The sequence below is a fragment of the Equus asinus genome, chromosome 8 (assembly GCF_041296235.1).
Source record: "Equus asinus isolate D_3611 breed Donkey chromosome 8, EquAss-T2T_v2, whole genome shotgun sequence".
NCBI classification, from domain to species: Eukaryota; Metazoa; Chordata; class Mammalia; order Perissodactyla; family Equidae; genus Equus; species Equus asinus.
The window spans coordinates 10,481,421-10,504,121 of NC_091797.1; the positions used below are offsets into that span (position 1 = coordinate 10,481,421).

Here is a 22,701-nt window from a genome sequence, read left to right on the forward strand (position 1 = left end):
CCTTTGATAACACTCTTGTGTCTAATCCGCTGAACCAGTAGGCAAATTGTGTTCTGCAGGGAAGAACGTTTGACTAGCCTTCATTTCTATATCCACTGTGTGTCCCTGAAGTCAGTTTTTGCTTCTGTGAAGTGAGATGGCTCATGGATAGATACAGCTCTTTCAGGAACATTGTAGGGAGTCACTATTATAGATTTGGTGAGAAAGAGAACCTATGACATCTTGAGTCAGAAGACTTAAATTTAATCCAGGTCTACCTATTACGTATCAGACAGTGTGCTGACTGGATTCCTCTAATTCCATAATTAGCTTAAAATTTTGTCAAACTGTCGGAACAGAAATAACTCCTGGGAGGAACCAATTCTGGAAGCTAACCTTGGTTATTTACACCTGAGGACAGACACATTTCAAAGGCATTATTGATAGTAGCTCTGGTAGGAGAGAGGAGGAGAACGTAATGCCAGAGGCAGATCTGCTCTTGTCGGGTGGGGTGGGGGCGGGGCGGCTGTCAGTTAAGGTTGTGTGCCTACAAGGAAATTTCTGTGAACCCTGACGTTCGGTTCATGTGAAAGATCCAGGGATGTGTCTGCCTCTGAAAATGTGCAGTGTTCTGTGTATCAGCTGCTTTGCCAATAGAGAGGCTGGGAAGTTCTGGTGAAAAGGGTCTTGACTTTGGGGTTTGAGGCAAATCTAGGGGATGCCCTTTCATGACCTGCGTTTGTGCAGCCGTTTTCCCAGCAGTGGTTGCACTGGAAGGAGGCACCATTCTGGCCACTGACACAAAGGGAAGGTTAGTCTGAGTTGTAAGGAGAGAGTTCTTTTCTAAATGTGAAGGAGAAATTTCACTCTTCATCTTGCAGATTCTGAACTGGAGTTTAGGAGACCCAGGTCCATACCCCAGCCCTACCCACGCTAGGCCTTCTACTAGCGTGTCGTGAGACCCTGGACAAGTCACTTCACCTCCTTTAGTCTCATCTTGTTCAGCAGTGAGATGAGGGACTCTGCCAGATGGCTGTGTGTCCTTTCAATTTGAGTTCCCCAATTCCTTATCCTTCACTATTGTTTATAGCCTTCTCTAAGTTAAATATCTTTGTTCTCTTAACTTTAGAGACATTGCCTTTTCCAGTGTTACACATAAATTATTTGAATAATAAATTTGATAACATTTTTTATCTTTAAAAAAATTATAATTATTTAAAAATTTTGTATAGGATAATGAAATATGTACTTTTTTTTTTTGGCTGAGGAAGATTCACCCTGAGCTTACATCCATGCCAATCTTCCTCTATTTTGCAGGTGGGTCACCACCATGGCATGGCTGCTGATGAGCAGTGTAGGTCTGTGCTTGGGAACCAAACCCAAGCTGCCAAACCGGAGGGTGCTGAACTTAACCACTAGGCCACAGGGCCAGCCCTGTACATTTTTTTTTTTTTTAATGTGAATAATATTTTAGGGAGTATCTGACTCAACTTTGGCAGTTGGCTGTTCTTGTGTAGTCAGTGCATGCCAGAACCATGACAGCATCTGTAAAAATAGGGTGTTCCTGTTGCCCAGTTGTCTCGTGGCATTGACTTTGCTCAGGGGACTTTCACATTTACAGCCTCAGCTGACCAACACAGTGAGGCTGTTGCAATTCCTTTAGCAGTAAGTGAGTCATTTAACAGTAAGCTGTGAATTAAATCAGAGTGCGCTGTGAGATGAGATATGTTGGCTTGTTTTCTTTCGTTGAAAAGACATTTCGAGGCTATATACTGTGTCAAGTTTATGAAATTGTTTTAGAAAAATGATTCAGATCAAGCTTAGGTTCACTCCTTGACGTTGGGTTCTCTGAGTAGTCTCTGGGCTTGTGCTCGCTGCTGGGCACTTTTGTGTGGTGGTCCAGGTGTTCTGTTATTATTGGGAAGTGAGGTTGGTTGGAAACCATTTACTTTTCTAAAATGACAAGGTTGACGTGACAGGTTAAACTCATTTATACCAAATGAAAACATGAAATGTATTTCTCATCCTTCATCCTTGTCTTCCTCCCACCCTCCCTCCCTCTCTCCCTTCCCCTCCTCTTCTTCAGCAGATAGTTATTCACCACTTAATATGTGCCATGTTGGGCAGAGTATGGGAGAATGTTCCAAGGGGAGAAGTGGCTTGAACAGAGGATCCTAGGAGAGAGGGAGCATGTGGTTCATATGGTTTGATCATAGACTAGAAAGAGGATGGCTTGAGTCTCGAGAGATCAGTGAATACTGAACTGGATTACTGTGGCTGCAGAGTCAAGAGCAAGCTAGACTGGGAAGTGAGAGTGGGCAAGACTTGGTGCACTGAGACTAGTTAGTAGTCAGTTACTAATCCAGACACTGAGGCTTAGTTCCAGAAGAAGGTGGAAGCTCTCTTGAGCCCAATACTATTCTAGTTCGATCATGACTGTGTCTTAAAAGATGTCGTTGGTGTTGACATTGAAGACCAGAGGTAACAGTGCAGGCTAAAGATAATAATTACCTCAGCTCAATAATTGGTAGTAGAAAAGAGAGAAAATGGGGATGTAAGACCCTCTTCTCCCTTCAAAGCAATCTTGGGACAGCTAATATATCCATGCTATTGGGTGCATATATCTTCCCTAGCAGATGAGTGTGTGGCTGGCAGGATGAGTTGGCACACGTGAGGAAGTTTCGGAGAGTTGCAGTACCTCATCCTTTTATGTTTTGAGAGTTCTAGCACTGGTTTCTTTGGCTCCTAGATTGCAGAAGCAAAACAGTCTGCTTGTTCGCAGGGTTTTAGCATGTCCTTTAGCTCTTTGTTGAGACCGTGGTTCACGTTGCCTGACTGTGTTCTGTGAGGTGCTTTGTCAGGCCTGAACTGAGCAGGCCTATGTCTGGTTATGCCACAGGTAGAAGTGTTTGAGAATGCCTCTGTGAATTGGGGTCAGCCTTTATTTCTTGCCTTTAAATTCTCCCTATCCACAATCCTTTATCCCCCAGAACCTCTCCCACCACCCCCTGCACCTTCTTCTGTTAGCTCCAATTATTAGGGTTTCAATCATTGGAAGTTGTTTCAGCTCTGCCAAGAGGGAGAAGGGACAATATGTAGTCAAGTATCAGTGTTGTGTGTAAGAGTAGAGGTAATGTGGGAAAAAGAGAGGTGAATATAGGAAAGAGTATGAGGGTTTTTGTTGTTGGTGGTGATTTTTTTTTTTAAGGCTGAGGTTAGTTTTCAGGATTTTTTGTTTTTGATCTTGCTTATATGGCATGAAAACATAAAACATAGGAGTGGTAACTTCTTTATTCTCAAGACCCAGAATCCTGAGCTATGAAAATAAATTTATATATTAGGTAACTGGATTCTTTTTTTTGCCTAGAGGGCTCGAAATAATTTTGTTAAATATGTAGCCACCAGCCAAATTTCCAATTCAAATGGGTTTGAGGACCTCCTGTCTAAATGGTTAGATTTTCTGAGCCTTTGTTTTATTACTAGTAGGAACAATATTTTTAGACTCGGCATTTGGAGAACTCCCGTTCTAACATGACCAGGCAGTTTTTGAGAATTCCTTATGTTGAGTATTTTTATAGCCTAGAACCGTTCTCTGTAAACCAGCTTTTGTGAGGGCCCTGGAAAATATTTGCACTTGACATAAAAATCTTGCAGATTCTTCTTTCTAATTTAGGCTCTGACAGTCTGGGAAGAGGACTACACATAAGCAGAGTGGTGGTAAAAGGCAAGTTACCCATTCTTGCTCCAGCCATGTAGTGGGACCACCACATTCTGTGTTTTACTCTATAGGAAGGAAATAACATTTCCCCTGTAATTCAAGTGAAATAAAGATTTGGCCTATTCAGTGTATATTCATATAGCAAAAAGTACATGAATATTGAGTGGTTTTCTGTTAATTTTTTTTAACCAATTCAGTACTATTTTCATGTGAGAGTTGAGTTAATTCTATCTGAAAATAATAAAAGTAAATTTAAACAGAATCTGTCATAAGCTATTTACTAATATTTCACATCTAAAGCAGATAAGCCAGAAAAAAGATCAGTGAAGTTGCTTAGTTAGTTGAAAAGTTAAAATAAGCCAAAAGAGTTATTTTGATTATAAGTAAAATAGAAAGCTCCTGAGATGCAGACCAAGACACCACAGTTTATACAAACCTCAGATTTCCAACAATGAGACTCAGTTCTAGAAGAAGGTGGAAGCTTATTCAGACCTATCATAATTGTGTCTTAAAAGATACTATTGAGATTGACATTGGAGTTCACTTGAACTTGTGACATAAAGACTTTGTAATTCGTGTGTTCACCTCCTCCCATGATGTTCTCTTTGAACTTAGAGGACAGAGGACAAATGCTAGATTTTGGTTGTTTTTACACATTGCCAAAATAAATATTTTGAAAAGCGTTGGCACGTGTCATTTCTATTGTGTAAATAATAAGAGGACAAAAACCTACTTAGCTGAGTGACTTTTTTGTGGGTAGATCAGTTTTGTTGGTTGGGGGTTGCACATCCGCCATAGGCAATAAAGCCTCTCCTTCCTGTGTGGGACCTTGAAGTATGTGATGAAGCAGAAGTGAGCAATGATATTGGGGTTGCTTGAGTGAATTAATGCAGATTCCAAAGGTGCCTAACTCAAGCAGAAAGTCATATGTTCATTGGGTGTCTGTTCTGTGCCAAGCACTGGCTGAGTTAGGTACTGTAACACTAAGATGAATAAAACTTGTCCTTCTGAATATGTTTGCTCATGTGTTAGAGGGAGAGAAGTTATATCAACAGATAATAGTGATGCACAACATATATTGCTACCATAGCAGCATGTATGGATATTGTGGAAGCACAGAGGATGATGGGACACCTCACACACCCTGGAGGTGGCATCAACTGGAGCTTCCTCAAGGAGAAGGATGGGTGAAGGGGTAGCATGGGGCGGAGGCTGGTGAGGGCACCTGTAAATGCATAGTATCCTGTGGAAATGTGAGGGAACTAGATGTAGTTCAGCGTGGCCGGAGCATGAGGAGTTTTTTGGGGTGGGTGTTAAAGTGGACGGAGGAGGCGTGAGGCTGCATAGGACTGTGTGACGAATTGAATGTAGGTGCAGACGGAGAAAAAGCATCAAGAATGACTTCAGAGTTTTTGATTTGGGGGCAACTGGGTGAATGATGGGGCTGCTCTCTGAGCTAGGAATACAGAAGGAAGAGCAGGGTGGACAAAGAGAAATGCAGTTTTTGATGCAGTGAGTTTGAGTAGGTTGTGAGATATAGTGGTTTAGAGTAGCAGCTTCGGAGCCGGACAGATTCAAGTTCAAATATTACTTTTACCTGTGAGTAGTTGCATGAACTTGAGCAAGTCATATAACCTTCTTTATCATGTGCTTCTTTATCATTTATAAAATTAGATTGTATGTTGTGAGGATTATTAGAGATAATATTTGTGAAGTGCTTAGGCATAATGTCAGGCTTATCTAAGTGCTCACTAAGTGATTAGTTTTGCTCTTTCAACAGGGGTGTTCCCTAGGAGTCGGAATTTACACATCTTGAGTTCAGGGCTGAGGTTGGGGTAGGATATAGAGATTTGGGAGTCATCAGTGTGGAGGGGATAGTTGAAGCCATTGTAGTAGATGAGTGTATCCAGGGAGAGTGAGAAGAGGGGAGGACTGAGGACCGAGCCCTGGGGAATATGCTTAAAGGATGGGTAGCAGAGGAGCCGCTAACGGAGACTGCGGAGGACTGGCCAGAGAGGCAGGAGGAAAATCAGGAAGGAGCGACCTCAAGGAAGCCAGGGAGGAAAGAGTGCCAGGGACAGATGCCTCAGAGAGCTCAGGATTAGAAAATGGAGGGGTTGGAAAACAACCCGTGAGCTCTTCTTGGTATTGTTTTTCTATCCTCAGACTGTAAGCACCATGAGGATGATAGTAATGGTACAGCAGACATTTATGAGTGCCTGTTGAGTAAGTGAGACTATGAGAGAGGAGGTGCTAGGTGACCCTTCATAATTCTTTCAAGTCTTCAGTTTCCACGTGACCTGCTCTCCTCCTGTGCCCACCTCTTCCTCTGTTGAGTTTTGCAAACAGTCTCATTTCCTTCTTTCCTGAGAAAATAGTCATGAGCAAGAACTCCCTCACTTTCTTGTCTGGTCACCTCTGCTTAGTTTTAGCGGAGTGATTTGGCTGGCAGCCACATCACCACAGGTTGTGAGTAAAGATAATAAAAATGAAAAATTATAAAATGCTTTTTTCCAGTTACTTTACTGAGGAGAGAGGCAGTGATAAGAGGAAATTGAGTTTATGCAGGTTATTTATGCTTATTTATTTTAGGATGGAAGAGACTTGGGCATGTAAAATACTGAGAGCAAAGACCCAGATGAGAGGGGATAATTGATCGAATGGGCCTCCCAGGAGGCAGGAGATGGAAGGATTCAGAGCACAGGAGGAAAGCGGGTCATGTGAAAGTAAAGTTTGTGGGGAACAGGGCAGGGAAGTGAGAGAGTTCTTACTCATGGCACTATTTTCCATGTAACGAAGGAGATGAAAAGTGATTGCTAAATGTAAAAAAAGAGGTGGTGGGGTAGGAAGATTTAGGCAAATAGTGAAGGACTGAAGAGGTACTATTGTAAGGGATGGAAAAACTGACCAATTAGGACAAGAAGTAGTGCCAGGTTTCTTGGAGTGCCTAGCTGCGATTGCAGACCTGGAATTTGTGGCAGCAGTCCACATGGTGGTATGGTTTTCTCTATTAGAGCTTTATAGCTTAGGGCAAGAGCAGAGAAGACATCCAGCTGACTTGATCAGGATTAAGATTTGGCTGGATGGTTGCGGGGTAAAGAGAAAGGTGTGAGGAGGTTGAGGATATCGGTTGAAGTGGTAGTTGATGACCACGTAAAGAAGGAGGCAGAGATCGTAGAGGGCTCACAGACTGTGTTAAAGTTGGGCAAGTCAAGGAATGTGAGATATTGATGAAGGTGGAAATGTGTTTAGCTTGAATTAGGGAATGAAAGTGCTGGAAGAATAGGAAATTGCTGTCAGAAGTTAAATATCTGAGGTGGGATAGTTCCAGTTCAAGAGGACAAGATCAGAGAAGACAAAGGACTGAGAGGATGGGGTGCTAGATGGAGACAGGCACATAGTCAGCCAGGTGCCAAACCTATGGGGGTTGGGGGTCATTTTTGAGGAGAGGAAGATGATTAGCCTACAGTGTCAAATATGAGGTCTTTGAGTCCACGGGTAATAGTTGGAAAAGCACTGGGTTTGCATTATTGTAGGTGTTAATTTGCCTTGCCTGTGGGCCTAATGGTATCTGGGACTGAATGCAGTGGTGGTGACCTGGGCTTCAGTAAAAGGTAGAAGCATGTAAGGTGTTGAAGATGTAAGAGATTTGTTTACCATGGAATAGATATTTCTGGGAAGTTTGGGAATGGCGGCAAGCTGGGTCAGGAGAGATGAAGCAGAGATGAAATATGAGCACGAGAGGCTCAGGGACAGGAAGAACTTGAATTTGAGTGGTGGCCAACAATGACCTGGATGTGAGGCATGAGGGCTTCGAGTTTCCAAAAGGAACTCTGGTATAAAGTGTTTTGTTTGTTTTTAATGCTAGCTGACAGCTTGTTGGTGAGAAGCTTTAAGCAGCAAATACTGGTAATGAAATTGTGGTGGGAGATGCCAACATTTCTAGAGTTTTCTTTGTGACAGGCACTCTGCTAAGCGCTTGATGTGGATTATTTCATCGCATCTTTAGAACCACTTGAGGAAGTAGAAATTATGATGTCGTCATTTAAGTTTTAAAAATGAGGAAAATGGAATTGAGAGCTCATGTGAATAGCTCTGTGCCATAATCCCATTGCTGTTGGGGTTGGGATTGGAATCTTAGGAATTGAAACCCTTTCTGATCATTAGGGTATTGCTTCCAGAATTTCAAGGGAGGAGGCATGGTCATTTCCTAGAATCCAACCTGAGTGTGGAACTGCCATTAACTTGTCGTTGATGGAGGATTCAGGCTCTTTGGCTGAATGCAAGGTTTCAAATCAGGGGCTAAGAATGATAAGTGTAGACTGACGATTTTTAACATTTAATTTATTATTTTGTTTACTTTTGGTTGCAGAGTATCATGAAAAATGGTATACTCTGATAGGGGCAAATGGCAAACAGTATATTTTGAAAAATATCTTAAATTTCCATGTGGGGATAATATTCAGTTAATTGGAAATAGCAGGAGAAGCTGAAAATGAGTAATCTGTTAGTAGTCTTTGATGAGTTAAAGTTTGGTTCATAACGTATTTGAATGTGTATTTTTAAATTGTGGCTTTTGAAATAGCGTATGCATGTGTAACAGCCTGAAATGGTGAGTGTGAGAGAGTGTGTGTGTGTGTAGTAATCTGAAATTCGTGTATTGGAAACTTATTTAATAAGAATATACTATTTTCTCTTGGATGATATTTAGACCTTTTTCAGACCTTTGAACTCCTCTTCCTTTAATATCCTTCCTCAGGTAAAATGCTGTGTAGCACTCAAACCTATTAATTAATAACAATCTGGGACCTTGTAGTTGAAATTTACTGACTTACCTTGTTAATAGGTAATTATTTTTGTGACTGGCCTGGAGTGGAATGTTCTTGACCCAGCAGAAATAGTACCCCTTCTCCCCAGCTAATCTTCTTTTTCTTTATATAGCTATAAATACCACCCTTATACCTCCTATGTTATAAGAATTCCCAAAAACAAAGGATAAGAGGAACATCTTATGAAATTTTACCTGGAGGTCCAACTTTTCCATTTACAGTTTCCTAGGTTAGTTTCTCTGAATGCTTGTTTTCATGGATTTAGATTAGTTTAAGGCAGCAAATTTTAAAACTTTATCTTTTACTCCTCTTTACTGGAAGAGAATTGGGAGAATAATGAAGCCAAGTTGTTTGTTTTTTTCCTTAAGATTTTATTTTTCCTTTTTCTCCCAAAGACCCCCAGTACATAGTTGTGTATTTTTTTTGTTTTTAGTTGTGGGTCCTTCTAGTTGTGGCATGTGGGATGCCGCCTCAGCGTGGCTTGACGAGCAGTGCCATGTCCGCGCCCAGGATTCGAACTGGCAAAACCCTGGGCCGCAGAAGCAGAGCGCGCAAACTTAACTACTCAGCCACAAGGCCGGCCCCAGGAGCCAAGTTTTTGCCTCTCCCTTTGTCAAGAAGAATAATAGTAGCCACAACAATAAAATAACTGACATGCTGAGCTGGCACTTACTATGTGGCAGGCATTCCACTGTGCTCATGTCGTTGAATTCTTACCACACAGTGTAATAATTATCATCATCATTTTACAAGGAAGGGCATGGTCTTAAAGCAGTTAAGTAATTTGAGCATGTAAGTGGTAGAGATGGGATATAAACTCACAGGATTTGTCAGGTAGGCTCTCTGGCATAATTTTAGACCAGAAATATCATTTGGAAGTTGGGTGGAAAAATGTTGGTGATTTTTCAGCTCTTTTTGTCAACATTAAAAAAAGAAGAAAGAAATCCCTCCGATCTATGCACTGTAACATGTTCATAAACAGTTCTTTTCCATGCAGTGGAGATTAGCACAAATTCCTGGGAAAGATGGTTAAATTGAGACACTTTGCTCCACTTCCAAATCCCGGCCTTTGTCAAGGAGAGTGTCTTGGACTGTGGCTGAGGGGGACTCCCCAGGGCACAGCTGCCTCTGCTGACTATTAGAGAAAGGGTGTGTGTGGCCGTCATCTCCACGTGGTGCTGGTAGGGCGGCCAGGCCTGCTGTGGGCTTTAACTGCTGCAGCTTTCCTGCCCCGGGTTGGCCCTGCCTCTAGGTCTTGGGCAGCTGGGAGGAATGAAGGGCTTCCTGTGTGAGCCTGGCATTGCCACGTGTAAAAGTCTTATTTATTCTGGGCCCTGTTATTCTCTGCTTTCAGTTGCTTGACTCTCCCCGTTTTGACCTCTGACATCTGTGTCATCGGTACAGTATCATAGTGAGACTTTAGATTGAAATGAGCCTTAAACCTTGTCTACTTCTGCCTCCTCCCTCCTCATTTTGTAGAGAAGGAAGTTGACTCACAGACATGAATTGAACTCTCCAAAGCTCTGGGACTGGTGGCCAGGACTAGAAGCCAGTCTTATGACTTCAGTGATTTTTTTTCCTGTTACAAAGTAACTGGTACCTCCCTGTGTCTCGCTTCCAGCCTCTGACTTGCCCCTCCTGATCCTGGCTTGCCGCCTGTCTTCCTGATCCCTTGGCTTTGTGTCCTTCACTGATTGAGGGAACAGTTGTTTGTGTTAATTCCAGCTTTGGAATTACTGTGTGACCCCTGGTAAAGTCACTTTGTGCCTTAATGTTATTATCAGCAGGTTAAGTAGGACTCTTATCAAAGAGGTTCTTAAGAAAGTGTAAATCATGTGAACTGGTATCTGTTTTATTAATATTTAATGGAAGAGACTTTTAGAAAAATTAATGAAAATAAAGTATAGGAAGAAAAATCAGTTAATAAAGGTTTCATGTTGAGCAAGCTGAGCAAAGACTGATGAGAAGATGTGAGAGACGTTAGGCCAAATTGTTATGGACTGTAGTTAATTGGAGAGGGTACTATTTTCCTGCTTTGTTCCTTCCACAGAATACCTGTTGGATCAAATTCTGCTCTGCAGGTGGCAATGTCGATTAATTTGTAGGTTTTACTGTGATCCATTTGAACTTGGAAAAACATATGCTTAAGTTGTTTTTAACAAATCTGATTACTAAAGAGGGATGTAGAATTTTTGATGCTGCCGTGTTTTGGTATAATAAAAAAATTAGATGCTTGGGTTAAATTCAACTTTTTCAATCTGTTAGCCTTTTTGAAACTTAGTTTTCCCTTATGTGAAATGGGGAAAATATACCTGGCTTACAAGTGAGAGTTATGAAGATTAAGTAAAGTAGCATTATAAGGTGCTTGGCACATAGTAGGTTCATAATCTGAGCTGTCTTCCTTCCTAATGGTTTCACATTTTCTGTTCTGTTTAGATATCAGATATCCATGTTACTGGAGAGTCAGAGGACATGTCTGCAAAAGAGAGGTTGCTGCTGTGGACACAGCAGGCAACAGAGGGTTATGCTGGAATACGGTGTGAAAATTTCACTACCTGCTGGAGAGATGGAAAACTATTTAATGCCATCATTCACAAATACAGGTATGGAATTTGTGAGTTTTTTCTTTAGACAAATATGAGATGTGTTTCTTTCACTTCCAAATCTTAAAATAACCTTTTCTTATTATGGAAGCAATACATGTGTATGGCAGAAAATTAGAAAATACAGACAAGTGAAAATAAAAACATCCCATTCTCGTCACTGGAAGATGGTCTCTCTAAGCTTTAGTGCACATGCGCAGACACTCATAGCTATAGGATGTCTGGGTTTTGCCGGTGACTTGGGCACTGATGTATGAAATCCACAGTAGATGACCAAGATGGTGTAGATGGAGATCTGATGAGTAGTAAGGTGAGGGTTTAGTTCAGAGTTGGAGCTCACAAGTCTCCAATCATAATTTCCTAGTCTGGTTAGTCTGGACTAGGGTTGTTGGGTTTAACAACAGCTACTTTTATGGTGGTAAATGGTTTCACAGTGAGAATTATTGACAACTAAATCCACGTTAACTCTTACATTGCACTCACTAAGTGCCAGGCACGGTCCTAAGCAGTTTACATATGTTAATTCATTTATTCCTCACAACATCTTTAAGGGGATATTGTCATCCACAGTTAACAGACAGAAACTGAGACATAGAAGACGTGCTTGCTTAAAATCACACAACCAGCCAGTGGCAGACTTGGATTCAAACCCAGACACTCTGGCTCTTGAGTCCATACTCTTACTGCCTTATAAGAAGCTAAATTCCTGGAAAATATTTATTGGAAACGATGTATTCCTTGCTCTCAGTTATTTTTCTTGGTTTTCAAAGATTACATCATGTTGTTGAAGAACTGAATCTATTCCTAAATAGACTAAGCTTGAGCTATAAACTCATTAAACTAACAAACTTGTTTGATTACAATAAAAATAATAATTATATGTGATAGTTAATATTTTGTTAACTTTCAACATGTGAGGCATTCTAACTGCTCTCCGTGTTAGCTCATTCAAATCTCCCAGTAGTCCCATAAAGCAGACACTGTTAATCTCCCACTCTTACAGATAGAGAACTGAGGTTGACCAAGGTCACACTGCTAGCAAGTTACCCTGCTCTGTTTGACTTGAAATCCCATTCTCCTCCCCTCGTTTCCCTTTCTTCCTCTCCTCTTCTTCCTCCCGTTTTTATTTTGGAAATTTCAGCGTCTCCAAAACTGTAATGAATCTCTCATGTATCCACACCCAAGAGCCCTCTTTAAACACTATAATAGTGCTCTTCCTTTATGGGACACCATTTCAATAGAGGTAGATGTAAGTTGCTGAATTAAAAAGCAAAACTAGGATCAGCTTGCCTACGCTTGTCCGGAGTGAAGCACCACATCTTGAGTAACACGGTGCCAAGAGGGCTTAGTGGTTACAGACATGGCGATGATCACACTGCACTTCCCATGTGACCTAAAACACGAGGCCGTCAGAAGGCCGTGGAGTTGGACACATTCTATACCTGGGGTGATAAGATCTTCTGGGCCTTTGAAGAAAAACATTTGGATTCTTATACCTAAAGGATTTATGTCAGGATGCATCTTTGTGGGTGTGCTCTGTGCTCTTCTTTGAAGTGTTTTAGGTAGAAGCAAAATATTTAGAAGCCAGTTATTCTTCTAAAATAATTGACTTTTAAAAACAATGGTCTCCAGGCTTTGTCTCTTCGATACTTATGAAAGATTATAAGTACAAATGGGTATATACATGCTGTGCGTTTTTCTCCTAAGGACTTAAGTGTCACTGTGTATGTCAAAGATCCTAAAATTTCCAAGGGAATTTTAATGTTACAGAGCTTACATTGTTTTGGGAGAGAATTTGAATCTTGTGAATGTTAGTTGTTTTGGATTTCATTTGGCAGAGTGATCGTTTTAAGAAAAGTGTTTAGCTTTAACTGTGAACTTCAATTTCCTAGTTGGCTTTGTTTTCCTTTGTTAGAATTCATGGTAAAAATACGGAATATCTGGTTTAAATGCTGACAAGATTTCTTCATTGCTGAGGTTTTACGTTATCCTGTGCCTCGTAAAATATCATGGTGGTTTCTTTCACTAGAAGAAAGCTTTCATCATTAGAATTGTATTTTAAGTTAAAGTCCTCAGGCCTTTCTTTTTACTTAAAACACAGTTGAGGGCTGGCCCGGTGGTGCAGCAGTTAAGTGCGCACGTTCCGCTTCCGTGGGTTCGGATCCCGGGTGCGGACATGGCACTGCTTGGCAAGCCATGCTGTGGTAGGCGTCCCACATATAAAGTAGAGGAAGATGGGCATGGATGTTAGCTTAGGGCCATTCTTCCTCAGTGAAAAGAGGAGGATTGGCAGCAGTTAGCTCAGGGCTAATCTTCCTCCAAAAAAAAAAAAAAAAAGAATTAAATAGATGGAGTTGAACTACACATGGTTTATGCCGTTGAATGCCTTGATTTACTTTAAAGACAAAAGAGACAAAGTTATAAGCAATTGAAAAATCACTATAAGCAGATTTTTGGATATTGGATGGTGGTAATCACATTTAATAGGTAGTGCTTATTTAACAGTTGTTTATACTTGATAATTATTCCCATAAATTTTGCGATGTGTTTGGATTTGCTGTGGAAACATATCTGCTTAATTGGGCGTTTTTGGTATTTTTTTAGATTAAAAGTTTTATTATTTATGTGAATTCTATTTGACTTCTGTAATGAGAATTATCTGAGGTGGCAGATGGGTTTGGTTGCAACTCAGAGACCAAGTCTAACCATATGGAATGCTTTGTTGAGAAGGATCTTAGGAGGGAGTGAGGGCTTGGCAAGAAAGAACCTCATGATTGTGGCAGGATGGAAGGAGGGGTGTGGTGTCGCTCCTGCAGCGAGCTTGCATGCCCTGGGTAGAAGATGAAAGACGTCTCTGGAGACTAGAAGGAAAATAGATAATATTTGTTATTTAAAGTAAACCAGCAATTACTTGTAATAGGTGATTTAATAAGATTTTTGTGGAGATATCTTCTAAAGACTTAGAAATATTGATCTGAAATGGGAACAGAGTTATAGCCTCCTTCAGATTTTGTATTAATGTAAATATTACCAAAAGTTATTAATCAAGTACATTAATTTGGATTGTCTAGTATATTTTTATTAGTGTTCTCTCATAGAATATGACTTTTGAAAGTGGAGACAATATTTGTTAATCCCAGTGAGCGATTCTTTATTAACTATTCAGTTATCCTAAAATGTTCCATAGAAAACTTAATTTTGTAATATTTATGTTTCTTGAAAGAACTATATAAAATGAAAATGAAGAGGAATTTATATAATAAGACTAATTTATAGATGTCAGATGCGTAAAAAATGATCTATGAAGGTAAAAAGAAAGCGACTGTCACATAGTAGGTCCCCAAGAAATAAACGCAGAATGTTAACCATGTATCAGTTTCTGTCCCAGCTGTTTTTCGTATATGGTAGCTTTTAAAATTATCACAATCCTGTGAAACAGATGGCACTATTTCCGTTTTTATTAAGTTATTAAATTATCAAAGGAACTGAGGTCAAAAGATAACATGCTCAACAGCACATATGTTTTAAATACTGGAGGTGATTGCCCTGGATTCTCATGTACTTCTGTGTAACTGTTTATTTCATTTCCTGTAAGCAAACTAGATCTCAAGAAATGGAACTACTGACCAGAACAGTTGTGATAGTCCACCCTTGAAAACTAATGATAGTCATCAAAGATATGTGAAAATTCCTGATGAATTTAAGAAATGTCTAAATGAATAGTAGTAACATATATAACCGCCAACGAAGATCTCTGTCTCTTGTAAGAAATTAATGAGACAACACTAATTGCTTAACTTAGAATTAGCCATCTATAAAAACAGCATCAGCAACAATTCGTAAGGATTATAGATGATAAGAGAACGTTAAGATGCTTAGCATGAGTAAGAGCAAAATAAACAATGAACTGTTCTATAGTCTTAGTATGGCGTATTATCCTAAAAAGGATGAAGAGCCTGGGTTATGTGTGGGTAATAAGAATCATAAATAAGTATGATTTAGTGCAAGTGATTATAAGAGATGGTTCTATAGGTTCTATTTAAATAGATCACTGATAAATCCATCATGTTTTTCTATTAATTCCATCTTAGGAAATTCTGTTCCTAATTCCTTCTAGGAACATCTATTTGTTATGTTCAGTTTACAGTGGAAAGGGTTCAAATAGTAAAAATACCATATATCTGTACTAGTTTCTGCTTGTTTGGTTTGTATAGTTGAACTTGTCTTTAAAGCATATTAGAATCTTTTTACTGAAAACCACAACCGGTGAGAGATCTTAGGTAAATAAGCCTCACTCTTGCCCCTAACCTGAATTTTCATTCAAAAGAATAACAAGAAAGACTGGATTTGATGGACTTAGATCAAAAGGTTGTCACAAAAGCATCTGATGAGTAAGCAGCTTGATAGCGAGAGAGGATGAAGTAGAATGAACTGAGCACCAGTAGCCAAGGGCCTCTAGGAGTGTCCCCTAAACACTAGTGGATGAATAAGTCGCCAAGAGTTAAGACAGACACGGAGGAGTAACGTTACTGTCCGTGGTGCACCTTCAGAGGCGGCTCTAACAAGCAGAGGGTGCAACTGAGAGTTCTGTGTGCTTTTTTAAGAGTATGCTCAGGCATCACAGTAAGACTGACTTTTTTCTTTCTGAGAGAAATAAAGCCCTGCCTTGTCTGACTTTATCAGTCTCTCCAAGTCGATATCTGCCCTAGAACATTGATGAAAGCCAAGTTCCAAAACAGTAGGCACAGCGTCGCTCAGCGTGAAAACACATCTGCCTGAGCAGGCGTGGACATGAATGTGCGCCCACAGCCAGAGAGAACAAAGCGGGTGTTCTTGCACAAAGTGTGCAGCAGGGCCGGGCCAACCTAGGATGGCCACATGGGAAGATACTCAGAATGGCAAGACTGAAATGCTGCGGTTGGGGGGTGTGTTTTGAAGAAAGATTGTTTCTGCCTACTAGTTTCTGCTTGTCCTATTCTTATTTTTAATTTATCCCCTTCATTCATTTCAATCTCCTTTTAAGGCCCCTGGCGTTCTTTTTATCAGCATTTTAAAAATATATTACCCAAGTAAGATGCAACATGTTTGAAGTAGGTTGTATTCAGGAGCATGCTTTTAAATATTTTCTAGTTAGGCAGCCAGGAATGTTTCACTTGTCTGAGTGTGTGGTTGGGTGGCAGTTATTTTTTTCATTGTTTGCATTTTGAATTAGAATTTAATGGGGCCACCACTTTCATTATATTAAGTGTGTAACGATGCTGCGATTGGGAAGGTCAGACTGCCAGGCTGTGGTCAGAGTCATGGTGTTTAATAGTATGACCTGGAGGCCCGTGATTCAGCCACGTGCTTGGATTCCGTCACACCTTACAAGCTCAACCGGATTGAACTGGTTTAATGCAGGGAGGAGGCCCTTTAGGGTTTGAAATGTTCCCATAGGAAGTTGGATTCCGCTGACTAGATGATTGTTTTCCCTCAGAAGCTGGAGTGCCCTCAGGCTGCAGAACCCAGAGGTATGGGGGTGTGTACGTGTGTGCACACACCCAGGTGTGGGCCTGCTTTGTGTGGCCACGGGCTGGGCACAGACACAGAGCCCTGAAGGTTATTCATCTTTTGGAAAGTTGTTGAGTATTTCAGTTTGTGTGGCAAAAACAGATTGCTTATTTACCTTACCCAGCAAACTCAAAACAGTTGAACTCTTGAGCGCCTAAATGGATAACTTGTAACCATTCTCATGTTTTTAAATCCGTGGAGAGCTCGCATGCACTGCCTGTAATGCGTCTGCGTCCAGGCGAGGTGTATGAGTGTCCACATCCCGTGACCGTTTTTAGTGTATCTGTGTATTTTTACGTGCAGTTTTAGGGATATGGTTTGGCGTGTAAAGACTCAGAGGAAGCATCTGCTTCTGTTACCTTCTTTCTGTGTTCCTGGCCCTCTTCCTCAGATTACTTTACAGAAATTCTCTAATACGTTCCAAGCCCTCCATTATCGTATGAAATAGATCCTCACAGACATGAAGTAAGGCATCGCCCCAATTCTCCTACTTCCATTTTTGAGTCAGAAAACTGACAAAGTGACACAGCCACGATAGGAAGAAGGCTCACCTGTCGGTCCCCTCACGAAAGCTGGTAAATTCAGTAGCACTCTCTGCAGGAGGTGCTCCTTAGCACAGTCCTACTTTTTCTTGTATCTGTGATTGAAGAAAAAAAAAAAAAGCAAGTAACCGGAAATGCAATACGTTAACATAATGAAACATTCAAATAGAATGAGAGAGTCTGTACTGAAATGTAATTTCTTTCCCCAGATTCCTAGTCCCTTTCCCCGAGACAACCACTGTTAAGTTTCTTTCATATTCTTCTAGAAGTTTTCTATGAGTATGCAAACACCTATTTTTCTTTTTAGGGGGAAGGTTCAGCTTTATTGAGATATAATGTACATAAGCACCTAATCTTGAACATGTATATAATTTTTTTCTACAACACAAATGAGAGGATAGTATATATATGTTATTTCACATTTTTCTCTTTTTCTCCTTAATTTATTTTGGACGTCTTTCCATATCAGCTCAAATAGGTTTACCTTATTCTCTTAAATACTGCATAGTATTCTACTGTATAGATGTAACATAATTTATTTAATAGTATCTTAATGATGGACATTATGTTTGTTGCTTTTAAAAAAAATGTATTGGACTTTGTATGTGTCTTTGTGCAGATATGTGACTATGACTGTGAGATAAGTTCCTAGAAGTAGAATTTCTAGGTGAAAGAGTCACGCATTTAAAATTTTAAGACATGTATCTAAATTGTCTGCCAAGAGGGTTGCATTGATACATACCCCTGTGTACTGTTTCCCCTCCAGGATGCCTTTGAGAAAGAAACACTTCCTTCCTTTGTTAATTGCATTCTGGTAGCCCTAAACCCCATTCAGTTTTTTCTCTTCTTCTTTTTCTAATTTGCCCCTTTATTCATAAACTTGTTTTGCTTTGGCTTTTAAAGTATGTGCCAGAGCTGAAATTGCAGGCCTGTGTTTCCCTCTGTTTGGTGTGCAAGCTGTTAGTCTAAACATGTGTGTGTTAGAGTTTAGGGGAAAAAAATGACCAAATAAGTTGGCACAATTCAGAGTGTTGTGATCATCTAAGAAGTTAGAATACCGTAGTGGGGGCTGTCTTGAGATCACATTGAGAGAGTGCCTATCACAATGCTGGAGATTTAGGAAGTATGTAGGAAATGTCAGTCTCCTCGGCTCCTCATTTGCTGCTCCCTATCCCCTAATCAGCGCATGTGACTAGAAAGCCTGAGCGAAGATGGGCTTCGATTAAAGCCTCCCCTTATTTTGGAACCTGCATCCTCCTTCAGCATCTCCTCCCTTTCTCTTACATGAACATTTCTCTTATATTGCGGGAAGGGCCAGCACATGTTCACTCCATCTATTTTTCTTTGCTAGTCCATCTATTTTGTTACAACACTTCTTTTATTTTGACTCGTTTATAGATTCATATTCTTAGGTTTTTCTGTGGTACAACATAGTTTAATATTTTATTTCCTACCAGAGTAAAAAATAAATTGATCCATTCCCTGATTTTTGAGGGGAGGGTGGTATTTATCCCCTAGTCACTCAGGTTTACTTACAATTCACTCTCATAAGTTCACTAAAATAGAGGTACTGAAGGAGTTACTTCTTTATCAAAATCAATACTGTTGCCTGTATTTATTGAAATCTGTGAGGTAGTTATGGGGTTGATTGTTCTTTGTGAAGGGAGAGTTGTAATTCACTAAGTATCTTTTAATTTCTGAGGCTGTTGGATTCCAGTCTTGAAGTGCTAACTAAGAGAGCTTGCCGTAAATTACAGCGCTTCTCGTTCTTTGCTTTCTGCCTTGTTGTTAGTAGAGAGTCACTTTGTGGAAAGAAATAGGAAGAATATTTGAATTCAACTCAGGTATCTAGTTTCGAGAAAAGGGAAAATTACCTTCATAGCTTGTGGCCATCTTGGAGTTCTTGGCTTTGTTTCTTTCAACAGTATATGCCCAAATATGAGCAGAAAGACTGTCTACACCCTATTACGCAACTGTGGGTGGGTCTCTTGCATGTTCGTGTTTATTTGCTGGGGGAGAGGGGACGACCCTGTTACACATTCCCTGTACCTCCCCCCAGGGGAGGGGGCTCAGGTGAGATGCTTTTTGCACTAATCAGAACAGTCGGAATACGCTAAGCCTAGACATGATTTAATCCGAACACTCATCTTCAGGAATTTGTTATGGTAACTGCTCTGGCATCGTAGGAGAAGTGAGGGCTATTTAGCGCATATTCTTGCTGTGCGATCTAGTGAAGAGCAGATGTAAGTGACGTGTATGTGGCTTCATGCATCTGTGTGTGAGTTGGTGAGCTGTGTTCTGGAGTACAGAGGTGGTTCTAAGACTCATCTCCAGGTAGATGGAGTGGGTTTTTTTGTTTGTTTTTTTTTTTTTAACTCCCACAGAATCCCTTCCAGTTCCTTGCATGCTGCTGAGTATATACTAATTTTCCAGCAAAACCTGACCCTGCATGAGCCCAGCTGTCTGCTTTGTCTGTGCACGTACCCAAGCCGTGAAGCGCACCAGCGAAAGTCCTAACTGCAGGGTAGATTGGTTTCACTATAACTTCATGATTACCGGCCTCAAAGGGTTCTGACCAGCAGCAGTCTTTTTCCATCTGTTAATTCACTCCTCCCCCCCTCCCCCCACCTGTCCTCTTCTTCCCTCACCATTAACTGATGATCTCAATTCCTGCTGTCAGAGAAAATTGAAGCCAGCAAGTGGAAAGTCTTTCCTTTTGCTGTCAAGGATACAAACCTACCTTCATTTGCATCCGTCCTTGCCGTCTTTGCTTCTGTTTAACAGAGGACTCCTCTCTCCACCAATCCCCACTCTGGTCTGGCTTCTGCCCCACAGCCACCACAGCGCTTTTCTAGGGTCGTGAGTGCCTTCTGTGTGGCTGAATCCCGTGGACCTTTTTTGGGCCCTATCTTTCCTACTTCTCAGTATTTGGCCCCATTGACCATTGTTTTCTTCTTGAAATACTTTTTTTCTTTAGCTTTGTGGCACTGCACGTCCCTGGTTTTTCCCGTTTCTTGGGCTGCTCCTGCCTAGTTCCCTTTTCAGACTCAGCCTCTTTCACAAGGCCGGTAAATGTGCAATTTTTCGAGGTTGCCTGTTCCACGTTCTCCTTTCTCTCTCTGTTGACCCTCACCCATGCCTACACCCCTCATGACGATAGCCAGTGTTATAAAACTGAGTTCTGTGGGGGGGATTTGACCTTCTCAGTATCTCCTGGCCTGCCCACTTCTCCCCACTGCTGCTGCATTCTTTTGCAAGTCACCCTAGTCTCTACCTGGATTCTGTGGGAGCACTTTCACCACTTTAAATTTCTTCTCCATGTGACTTCAGATCTGATCACTTAATCTCTTATAATCCTCCTTAATGCATTTTAAAGGTTTTCCTTCGTTCTTAGAAAAATGTTCAAAATCCTTTAAGAAGTTCGTAAGATTCTGCATCATCTTGGCCCCTGCAGTCCATCCGGCCTCCTCTCTCTGCATGTTCCCCTTGCTGCTGGCTCCTCGCCCATGCGCTGGTCTCCTTGTCCTCGAGCTCCTTGCAAGCACAGAGCATGTGTGTGCTTTTCCCCTCTCCCTGGCTTTCCTCTGCTGCCAGCTTGTCTCCGGTTTACTCTCGAGCTCCCTTTGGAGCTATGAGCTCCATAAACACAGTGCCTGTGTTCTTAGTGCCTCACTGCCCGGCACATGGTAGATGCTTTTTAAATATTGAGTGAACAAATGAACTTGCTGGTTTGTTGGCTTGGAAGAGTTATTTATAATTAGCATACCAAGTTATGCCTTCTCTGATTACATTTTATTACATTGCTTATGTGCCAGTGGATTTAATAGCCTGTGTACATTGCACTTTGTACTCAGATTCACAAGTGCTTTCACACGAATCTTCTCTTGAGACTTGGGGCACATCAGCTGGGTTCTTTAAACCTTATGCCAGTGACACCCCAAAATGCCCTTCCTCCATCTCCACAAGGATTTCTGGATGCTTCTTAGGGATAAATGGAATTCTAGATGATTCTTGAAATTCCTGATTTTTCTGTAATTCCTGATTTGCATTTTTTGTAGAAGGGAACTGAGATACAGGTTTCTGGATGTGTGTTTGAAATCAAACGGAGAGCAAGTTAGGAGTAAATCATAGGACACCTGAATCATGGCCCCATTACTTTTTCCCATCTCATTATAGCCTTTTCTCTCAAGTATGTAAAAATTGTCTTTTAAACATTTTTAAGTTTTGGGGCCGGCCCCATGGCTGAGTGGTTAAGTTTGCGTGCTCTGCTGCAGCGGCCCAGGGTTCGGATCCTGGGCGTGGACATGGCACCACTGGTCAGGCCACGTTGAGGTGGCATCCCACATCCCACAACTAGAAGTACCTGCTACTAAGATATACAACTGTGTACAGGGAGGGTTGGGGAGATAAAGCAGAAAAAAAAAAAAAAGATTGGCAACAGTTGTTAGCCCAGGTGCCAATCTTAAAAAAAAAAAATTAAGTTTTAAAAACTGTGGTAAAATATACATAACATAAAATTCATCATCTTAACCATTTTAGAGTGTCACTGATGTTAAATACATTCTCCTTGTTTGCAACCATCACCACCATGCATCTCAAAAACTCTTTTCATCTTGGAAAACTGAAATTTGTGTCCCCATTAAACAGTAACTCCCCATTCCCCCCTCCCCCAGCCCCTGGTGACCACCTTTCTACATTTTTTTTATCTGAGAAAAGTTGCTCAATGTCCTTTCAGATGATTAGATATCTCAAATCACAAACTTTAAGGTTTTTTTTTTCTTTTTTGGTGAGGAAGATTGGCCCTGAGCTAACATCTGTTGCCAGTCTTCTTCTTTTTGCTTGAGGAATATTGTCCCTGAGCTAACATCCATGGCAATCTTCCTCTATTTTGTATGTGGGATGCTGCCACAGCACAGCTTGATGAGCACTGTATAGCTCTGCTCCGGGGATGTGAATCCCAGGATTCCAGAGTGGAGCACTCGAACCTAACTGCTACCTGACTGGGCTGGTCCCAAGTGTTTTTTTTTTTCTTTTTTTAAATTTTTTATTGAGTTAATGATAGGTTACAATCTTGTGAAATTTCAGTTTATATTATTTTCTGTCAGTTGTGTTGTAGGTGCAACCCTTCACCCTTTGTGCCCACCCCCCACCCCCCCCTTTCCCCTGGTAGGCACTAATCTCTTCTCTTTGTCCACAGGTTTAAATTCCTCATATGAGTGGAGTCATACAGAGATTGTCCTTTTCTATCTGGCTTATTTCACTTAACGTAATTCCCTCAAGGTCCATCCATGTTGTTGCAAATGGGACAATTTTGTTCTTTTTTTACGGCTGAGTAGTATTCCATTGTATACATATATCACATCTTCTTTATCCATTCGTCTGTTGATGGGCACTTAGGTTGCTTCCATGTCTTGGCTATTGTAAATAATGCTGCAATGAACATTGGGGTGCATGGGACTCTTGGAATTGCTGACTTCAAG

General features: G+C 40.9%; 1 protein-coding gene across 48 annotated transcripts in view; it reads left to right on the plus strand.

Annotated features, from left to right (window-relative positions):
• The window catches only part of DST (dystonin), a 438,190-nt gene that overhangs the window by 235,538 nt on the left and 179,951 nt on the right, over positions 1–22,701 (plus strand). For all 48 annotated transcript variants that reach the window (XM_070514637.1, XM_070514639.1, XM_070514651.1 and 45 more), the window contains one exon: positions 10,963–11,129. In XM_070514637.1, the coding sequence (XP_070370738.1) occupies positions 10,963–11,129 (167 nt within the window). The remainder of the gene's footprint in view (positions 1–10,962; positions 11,130–22,701) is intronic.